This window comes from Netta rufina, assembly GCF_964035555.1.
Source record: "Netta rufina genome assembly, chromosome: 27".
In the NCBI taxonomy this organism is placed as follows: Eukaryota; Metazoa; Chordata; class Aves; order Anseriformes; family Anatidae; genus Netta; species Netta rufina.
In genome coordinates, this window is record NC_140151.1 from 2,118,620 (window position 1) to 2,127,317 (window position 8,698).

Here is an 8,698-nt window from a genome sequence, read left to right on the forward strand (position 1 = left end):
GACGGGCGGCGTGTGCAGAAATCTAGGTTGGTTTTTCAGGCTTGCATTTGGGAGCAGCTGGGGGGAATCCCTCCGGCCCCGCAGCCCCCAGCCTTTCTGCAGGAGCCCCGGGCAGTGTGGCACAGCCTGCAAACAGCAAAAAGGAAACCGGCCAAGACGTAGAGAACACCCTCCCCTCCCTCCCCACCTCGGGATAAACCCTCCCGATAAAGCCCTAGAGCTGGAAAACACAAAGCATCGGGAGCTCGGCCAAGGTGGTCCCCGGGAGCAGCCGTTCCTCGCGTCCACTCGTGATCCAGGGCACGGAAACTCCACGCCGGCCGCATGCAGAAGCACGGAGCGCTCGCTCGTGAAGCCAGAAGCCTCTCGCTGCTCTTGCTCGGGGCCCTGCTGCCGTTGGTGTCCGGTGGGGGCACATCCACGACCGTCCGGCTCGGGCTGAAATCCTCCTGGGGCCGCTGGCACTTACCTGACCTCACGGCTCCCACAGACACACAGAGCGAAGCGAAGGCAGCCTCCTGGCAGGGTTGCTCCTTACCTTATGTACACTTTTGGGGTTTTCCAGCCACGCATAGTACATTTCCTCCACATAGTTTGAACTAGTCCCACTCAAAAAGGGCTCGGCAGCCACCGGTGCGCTGTAGCACCTGATCCGCTGAAACGTCCTGGGTGCTGCCAGCCTGTGTTGGGAAATTGTCTTAACAGTCTGAGAGGCCGTCAACGGCCTCAGCTTTGCGGCACAAGTCCTTAAGTTAAACATTTTTGTCCCGTAGCCTCGCACGAGTTCCTGTTGGAAGAGAAACGAAACGGAGTTTTAGGAATTGTCCAAGGCAGCGCGGCTCAGACACCCCCCTCGCCCCGCCAGCCAGCGGGAGCAGGGGCTAATGCCAGAGAAATCAATTTGTCCTGGTGGCCCCCGGCAGGCACCCAGCCTGCAGAGCCGAGCTTGGGATCGGGTTTATTTCCGATTCCCTCCACGCCCCACACAGCTGAGGTCCGGGTCCTGCGGCGCAGGAGCGGCTCCAGCACCTCGGGGGCGGCTGGAGGAAGGGATGGGTTTGGTTTTAGGAGCTCCCTGTCACGGGACGCAGCAGTGCTCGGCTCCCAGTGCCCGAGAAGCGCAGCGGGAGAAGCAGTACGGGGTTGGGATTGCCAGCTGAGCCCGTGAAAGCGGTGCCCCATTTGCAAAGCCTCCATTCTCTGCTTTTCATTGGGAAATTGGAATTGCACGGGGGCACCTCTGAGAAACGAGGCGCTGCCGTGACCGTGTGCCCGTCCCGAGGCAGCGGGGACAAAGCCAAGAGGGAGAAACTCCGGCGGGGAGCCTGAGGGCAGGGGGTGCCGGGGAGCAAAGGCTTTGGTCCCTGCACCCAGCACCGGGAACAGGACGCCGGCCGCAGCGCCGCCAGCCCCAGGAGTTTGGAGGACAAACACCTCCCAGGCAGGCACCGAAGCAACCCCCCTGCCCACAGAGGGGTGCCAGGAACGTTTTATTTCCCAGCTGGGTTTGAGTGCTGGAAGCCACATTGCCCTTCAGCCCCACGGGCTCCCCTACAGGGACCTCTCCAGCCCCGCAGGAGCGCAGCGAAGCGGCTCTCGTTGCGCAAACCCCACAGCGGCTTCTCCTCCGCTCCCTTCCCTGCTCAGAAGGCTGCCAGCTGGACCGGGGCGGCTCTCCCAGGCCCGTTTTTGCTGCATTACTCACCCGGCACCCGCTCTGCTTTTGGCCTCGGCCGGGCTGCAGCGCGGCAAGGCGCGCACCGAGCTGTCACCGTCCCAGCCGCAAGTGGCCAAAGCGGGCGGGCGCGAGTCCGCAGGGCGAACCGAGCTGCCGCTGTAAAACACTGCTGATAACGCAGCCCCAGGGAAAGTGCTGGAACAGGACGGCCTCAGGGAGCTTTGCCCTGCCCTGTGCCACCCCTCGAGGTCGGGCTGGAGGCGTCCCCGCGTCCCGCAGCCACCGCTCGGTCCCAGGAGAGCAAAGTTTGGCGGCGTGAGGCGTCCTAACCAGCCCTGCTGCCAAAATTTGGGGTGTTGGACCTAGTTCTAGCTACTCAGCACCGCGGCAGCTAAGCTTCCCCCCTCGAAACGCAAGATTTGGGGTGATGCAACATTAAGAGCAGCAGCAGCAGCAGCAGCAGCAGCGTCCTGACCCATTTGAGGCTGATTGCTGCACCCGGCTGGGACAACGCTTCCAGGCGGGGAATGCCAGCGCGCAGCATTCCTGGCCCTTTATTCACTGCAGGCGCTAATTAAGGGCAGAAATTGGTGTCGGAGGGAGTTAGGAGGGAGTTACTCCGGGGGCAGAAGCGCGTCCCTTCCCTTCCCCTCCGCTTTCTCACCCCCAACAGCACCCAGGCAGGGCCCTGAGCCCCACGCCGGGTGTCCGGCTCCAAGCAGGCAGACGCAGCAGGGCGCACGCGCTGGCACCACCACCACCACCCTGGGGTGTTTTTTTGGCTGGCGATTCTCCTTCCTCGCATTTAAGCCGCCAAATTATTTCGAGATGCTTCGGAGAGGCGGCCGAGCCGCCCGCCTGGCGCGCGCGCACACGTGGGGGGGGGGAAAAAAGCTTTGGGACAAAAGCGTCAGCGCTGGTGTCCAGTTTCAGGCCTGCCACCCAGCAGCGGCTCGGTGACCTCTGGGGAGAGCACGGGCGGTAATGCCAGGGTTCAGCCCGGCCTGGTGGGACCCCACCACCCCCAGGAGCCTCTCGCCAGCCCCGGTTGTGCCCGAGGGCAGTGACAGCAGCGTGGGAATGCAGCCCGAGGCAGCTGCAGGAGCGGTGCCCTGGTACAAAGCACCCTGTGAGGCTGCCCTGCTTCCACACGAGGGGCATCAGAAGAAAAAAAACCACTGCTTGGCCTCGCTGCTAACGCTGGATAAAACTCCACCAGCCTCGTGTTTTCAGTGGAAAGGCAAAAACCACAGCGCTCAGGGCAGGTCAGGGGCTGATATGTGCATGAGCACAGCACAGAGCCCAGCAGCTCAAGGCGCTACCGTGACCTCTGGCAGCCAGAGCCACCGAAACCTGCCCCAGAACGGGGTTAATTGGAATTGGGAAATAATTGGGAAATGCCTTTTTTTTTTTTTTTCCCCTCCTTCCTCAGAACCAAACCCGCCAGCTAGAGGCTAGGCAGGAATTCAAGGCTTGATTGCAGGGAAGCCAGGCTGCCGCTCACCGCGCCCTGCCCAACCTACGGGAAGAACACGAGGGAGAGGCCCAAGGTGCTGAGCACAGCGCTAAGGCGCGGCGTGGGGCACGTGGAGCCGCCCCGCACGGCACATGCCGGCACCGGGCCCTTTGGTCCCAATGGGCTCCCGGGGGGACCGGGGCTGGGGGGCGCTGGGCTTGGGGACCCCCGGGCTGGGGGGGGCCCAGGGATGGAGGCTCCGGGGCTGGGGGGCTCTGGGCTGGGGGTCCCCGGGGCTGGATGCTCTGGGCTCGGGGGTCCCGGGGCCCTGGGCTCGGGGTCCCCAAGGCTGGGGGGCTCCGTGGCCGGGGGTCACTGGAGGTCACCGGGGGTCACTGGAGGTCACCGGGGGTCCCCGCTCGGCCCCGCCGCTGCCCCCACGTGCGGCCGCGCTGGCTCCGAGTCCCCGCCCCCTCCCCGCTCCCCCCCCAATCAGCGCCCTCCCCCCCCTCCCGCCCTCCTCTCGCGCCCCTCCCCATTGGCCGCGCGGCGCTGCCCATCCCACGCCCGGCCCCGCCCCTCTCCCCGCGGCGGCCACGCCCCCTCCCTCCCCCGACCACGCCCCCCCTCTCCCGCGGAGGCCACGCCCCCGGCCCCGCCCCGAGGCGCCCGGGCGGCGGCGCCAAGGACACCGGGGAGCGCCCGCAGCCCCCCCCCCGGCCCCGCCGCCTCCGCCGCGCCCCCCCCCCCGCCGTCCCCGCCCTGCTCGGCCCTGCCCCGGCCCCGCCGCCCCCGGCCCGGCCCCGCCGCCCCCCGCCCGCCCCGTACCTGCCGGCCCGCCCGTCCGCCCCGCTCGCGGCCCCGGCTCTGACAGCGGCCCCCAACCGCCGACTGCCGCCCCGCGCCGCTGACGTCACCGCGTCGCCACGCCCCCCCTCCTCCCGCCCCCCTCGAGGCCACGCCCACGCCGCGCGCCCGCCCAGCCGCGCATGCGCGGCTCTCCTCCACCCCGGGGAGGAGCGCGCGCGCGCGCGGGGTCACGTGGGGGAGAGGGAGCCCGGCGGGGGGCGGGGCGTGGGGACACTGAGCGGGGGGGGACAGTGGGGGGGGGACACCGGGCATGGGGACACCGAAAATGGGGTGGGGACAGCCGGGGGACATCAGCATGGCGTGTGGACATCCAGCATGGGGACACTGGGGTGGGGACATCAGCGTGGTGTGGGGACACTGTGGGGACAATGGCCATGGGGACACCTGACATGGTGTGGGGACACCCATCATGGTGTGGGGACATCAGCATGGGGACACTGGGGTGGGGACATCAGCATAGTGTGGGAACGCCGTCCTTGGGGACACCCGGCATCATGTGGGGACATCTGCTGTGGTGTGGGGACATGGGGACACATGGCCATGGGGACACCCAACATGGTGCAGGGACGTCCACTGTGGTGGTGGGACATCCAACAAGGTGTGGGGACACCTGGCATGGTGTGGGGACATCCAGCATGGTGTGGGGACATTGTGGGGACAATGGCCATGGGGACACCTGACATGGTGTGGGGACACCCATCATGGTGTGGGGACATCAGCATGGGGACACCTGATATGGTGTGGGGACATCTGTTGTGGTGTGGGGACATCCATCATGGGGACATTGACCATGGTGGGGGGACATCAGCCATGGGGACGTTGGCTGTGGGGACATCAACCGTGGTGTGGGGATGTCTGCTGTGGTGTCGGGACATCCACCTAGGTGTAGGGACACCCAACATGGTGTGGGGACATCAGCCATGGGGACATCCTGCATGGTGTGGGGACATTGTGGGGACATTGGCCATGGGGACACTTGGTATGACGTGGGGACATCCGTCATGGTGTACAACATCCCTCATGGGGACATCAGCTATGGTGTGGGGGATATATGGGATATATGCCATGGGGACATCTGCCCACGGGGGGCTTCTGACATCATCTGGGGACATCCACCATGGAGACACCTGGCATGGGGACGTCCTGGTGCAAGGCACATCCACCCATGGGGACATTCGCTATAGCGTGGGGACATCTGTCCATGGGGGGCATCCACCATGGTGGACAGACATTGTGATGGGGGGGACATCACCAGTGGGGACATCTGGCATGGTGTGGGGACATCGTGGTGTGGGGAACACCCACCCGTGGGGGGAAACCCACCCCAGGGGACACCCACCACAGACTGGGGACATGGTGGCACGAGGGACACCTTGACCTGGGGCACCTGATGGCACAGGGGGGGGCCGTGGGGCCATGGGGCCGTGGTCGCAGCCCTGAGTCACGGTCCCACGGGCGGCGGCGCTGTTCTGGGAACTGAAACGGCCGCAGGAAAACACCGGGGCCACGCACGTCCCCGGCCCGGCCACCGTGGCGCAACCACATGGAGCCAGCCGGGCCGGCTGGGGGACGTCCTGCAGGCACGCACGGGCTGCAGTGGGGACGGGGACAGGGTCACGGCACTGGGGAGACGCCTGGGCTGCGTCCCCAAGGAATTGGTGTCCCCAGAGGCAGCGTCCCCAAGGGGATGGCATCTGAGGTGGATGGGGCTGATGTCCCCGTGGGTGCTCCGTGCCCTCACGGGGGGCTGGGGGCTGCACGGGGTGGTGGAGGAGACCCGTGGGGTCCCTGTGGCCGCTGGCAGCTGGCAGGAAATTGTGGGTCCGGGTGGGGAAATCGTCGAGCGGCCACGCTTGCGCCACCGTCCCCTTCCGGGGTGGCCAGCCTTGCCCCAGCCCTGACGAGAGCGAGCGTCATCGTGGGCGCCGGGGCAGTCCCCGGTGTGTCAGCCCGGCCACTGCCGGACTGCACACGAGCGCCAGACCCAGAGCATTGACCCCATTCTGTGCGCCACACTGACCCCAAAACATCGCCCTGCCGTGTCCCACACCAACCCCAAAGTACTGCCCTGCCGTGTCCCACACTGACCCCAAAACATCGCTCTGCCGTGTCCCACACCAACCCCAAAGTACTGCCCTGCTGCGCCCCACACTGACACCAAAGCATTGCCCTGCTGTGCCCCGCACCTACCCCAGAACATCACCCTGCTGCTGTGCCTCAATCTGACCCCAAAGCATTGCCTCACCATGCCCCAAAATGACCCCAAAACATTGCCTTGTCTGCCCCCCACTGGCCCCAAAGCATCGCCCTGCTGCTGTGCCTCACTCCGACCCCAAAGCATCGCCCCGCCGTGCCCCACGCCGACCCCAAAGCATCGCCACGCCAACCCCAAAGCACTGCCCTGCCGTGCCCCACACGTGGAGCCGATGCCCGCAGGCAATGGTGGGGCCGCAGCAAGCGGCGTGCCGGGGCAGAGCGGAAATGGGCGAAGCTGAGCATTGCGAAAGGTGGAAATCCCGCTCTGACTGCGCTTCCTTCCAGCCGCACTTGAAAACCCGGCACACGGCGGCCGGGCTCAGAGTGCGCCCAAGCGCCGCTGCCAGCAGGACGAGCAGGAGCAGGGCAACCCGGCACCCCGCTGCTTTTCTTTTGCCCTCAAGGTTTCCCGTTTGGCGTGGAGATGGCGTTCGTCCCCGACCTGGACGTGCTGGAGGGCGGCAGGTGAGTGCGGCCGTGCCGGTGCGCCCCGGGGGGCTGTGGGGCCGGGTGCTGACGCAGCCCTGGGCTCACCTCACCGCCCCGCTTTGTCCTTGCAGCCTCAGCGAGGAGACCTTCTACGGCCCCGACTGCCTCTACCCACAGAAGGTAACGCCAGGAGGACCCTGTGGCACCGCGGCACGGCGGCACCGTGGCACCGCGGCACCGCGGCACGGCATCGCACGGCGCTCACCTGCGGCCTTCTGCCCCCAGAAGCTTCGCCTGGACCCGGAGGCAAAGCACAGCCAGAGCCACACCACGGTGGACGTCCAGGTGATGGTGACGCCGGGACACGGCGCCAGGAGGTTCCGCCAGGCCGCCACCCTGGTGGTGGCCGCGACCAAGATGCTGCGGAGGCCGTCGCACAAGGACTTCGCCGACAGCGACCTGGGCGGCTTCCTGGAGGAGATTTTCGGTAGGGACGCGGTGCTTGGAGGAGGGGTGGCTGGAGGTGGAGGGGGGCTGCGGGGCGCTGCTGACACCCCCCTGACCGTCTGCTCCCCCCACAGAACCCGTCACCTTCCAGCAGCTTGAAAGCAGCTACGCTGGGGCCCCTGTGTATCGCTACACCCGCTCCCAGTCCTTCGACATCTTCGACATCAACCACAAGTGCTTCGTGCTGGATTCGCCCACCCAGCTGGTGGCCCTGCACCTGCAGGGGCCCTCCGCCAGCCGCAAAGGTGAGGGGACCGCATCCCTGTCCCCCGTCCCCACCCCTTGTCCCCGGGGAGCGCCCCCTGACCCGTCCCTTCTCTCTCTGCAGTGAGGCTCAACATCGCGCTGTACCGGCCCCACACCCGGCAGGGCAGCGCCGGGGCCATGCAGATGCCGGTGGCGTTGGGCATCAAGGGCTACAAGCTCTACATGTCCTGCGTGCTGAGCGGCACCGAGCCCGTGCTGCAGCTGGAGGTGAGTGTCCCCAACGTCCCCAACAATGTCCCCGTGGGGATGGCACCGCCGTCCCCACCGCCTCCCGCTCACCCCCGGCTTGTCCCCGCCGCAGGAAGCCGACGTCATGAGGGACATCGACAGCGCCGAGCTGACCCGCTTCATCTTCTACCGCCTGGACAGCCCAACCGAGGGCACCACGCGCTTCGAGTCGGCCGCCTTCCCCGGCTGGTTCATCTGCACCTCGCTGCAGCCCCGCCAGCCCGTGGGCATCACCAACCAGCCCGACCAGGTCAACGTCGCCACCTACAAGCTGAGCGGGCGCTGAGCCGCCCTGAACCCCGACCCCGACCCCAACCGGCAGTCACCGGTTGCCTCGCCGTATGTACCGAGTACAGCCCGCGGCGCCGCCCTGCCGCCCGCGATATTTCAGGTGAAATAGTCACCAATGGGCCCCGTGGGCCCGCCTCGCACCCCCCGCCCGCTGTTCTGGGGCTGCTGCCCCCAGTTATCGAGTTATTTATTGTGCTCTTACACTTATTGCGCTGTTTTGCTTCTTTTACACTTATTTATTGTGCTGTTCCACTTGTTTTTAGGCTTTTACACTTATTTATTGTGTTCCACCCACCGTGATTTTACCCCCCTGCTGCTCCACTTATTTATTGAGCTTTTATTTATTGGAATTTCCCTTTTTATCGTGCTGTTACTGGACTTTTTCCACGTATTTATGGTGCAATTACACTGATCGGGCCGTTACACTCGTTGTGGCGTCGCACTTATTGAGGTTTCGCACTTATTTATTGTGTTTTTTTACACTTTTTACACTTTTTACCGTACTTTTACACCCATTTACTGTGCTGAGCCCAGCCCCAGTCCCAGCCCCAGCCCCCAGCCCCCAGACCCCAAACCCAGGCCCCAGCCCCCAGCCCCTCGCCCCCCAAGCCCCGCCCCCTCCCCCTCGCCCCGCCCACCCAGGCCCCGCCTCCTTAATCTATGCTAATTAATGCACGCAGCCCCCATTGGTCCCCACGCCCACCCCCCTGCCGGCC

General features: G+C 65.9%; 2 protein-coding genes across 3 annotated transcripts in view; one reads left to right on the plus strand and one right to left on the minus strand.

The window, feature by feature from the left end:
- OGDH (oxoglutarate dehydrogenase) overlaps nucleotides 1–4,052 on the minus strand; it is a 33,374-nt gene extending 29,322 nt beyond the window's left edge. For both annotated transcript variants that reach the window (XM_084302369.1, XM_084302370.1), the window contains exons 1-2: nucleotides 3,963–4,052; nucleotides 539–787 (exon numbers count right to left, since the gene is read on the minus strand). In XM_084302369.1, coding sequence (XP_084158495.1) covers nucleotides 539–760 — 222 coding nt within the window. In that variant the 5' untranslated portion in view covers nucleotides 761–787; nucleotides 3,963–4,052. The remainder of the gene's footprint in view (nucleotides 1–538; nucleotides 788–3,962) is intronic.
- A 2,558-nt stretch (nucleotides 4,053–6,610) lies between these two features.
- LOC311219298 (interleukin-1 receptor antagonist protein-like) lies at nucleotides 6,611–8,214 on the plus strand. Its single transcript, XM_084302385.1, has 6 exons — nucleotides 6,611–6,725; nucleotides 6,821–6,869; nucleotides 6,975–7,176; nucleotides 7,271–7,441; nucleotides 7,525–7,670; nucleotides 7,765–8,214. The coding sequence occupies exons 1-6, from the start codon at nucleotides 6,685–6,687 to the stop codon at nucleotides 7,975–7,977; spliced, it is 822 nt and encodes a 273-aa protein (XP_084158511.1). The 5' UTR covers nucleotides 6,611–6,684; the 3' UTR covers nucleotides 7,978–8,214.
- Nucleotides 8,215–8,698: the final 484 nt, after the last annotated feature.

Coding starts and splice junctions, on each gene's coding strand:
- LOC311219298 (XM_084302385.1), top strand. CDS start 6,685: ATGGCGTTCGTCCCCGACCTGGACGTGCTGGAGGGCGGCAG. Junction 6,726..6,820: donor GACGTGCTGGAGGGCGGCAG/GTGAGTGCGGCC, acceptor TTGTCCTTGCAG/CCTCAGCGAGGAGACCTTCT. Junction 7,442..7,524: donor GCCCTCCGCCAGCCGCAAAG/GTGAGGGGACCG, acceptor CTCTCTCTGCAG/TGAGGCTCAACATCGCGCTG.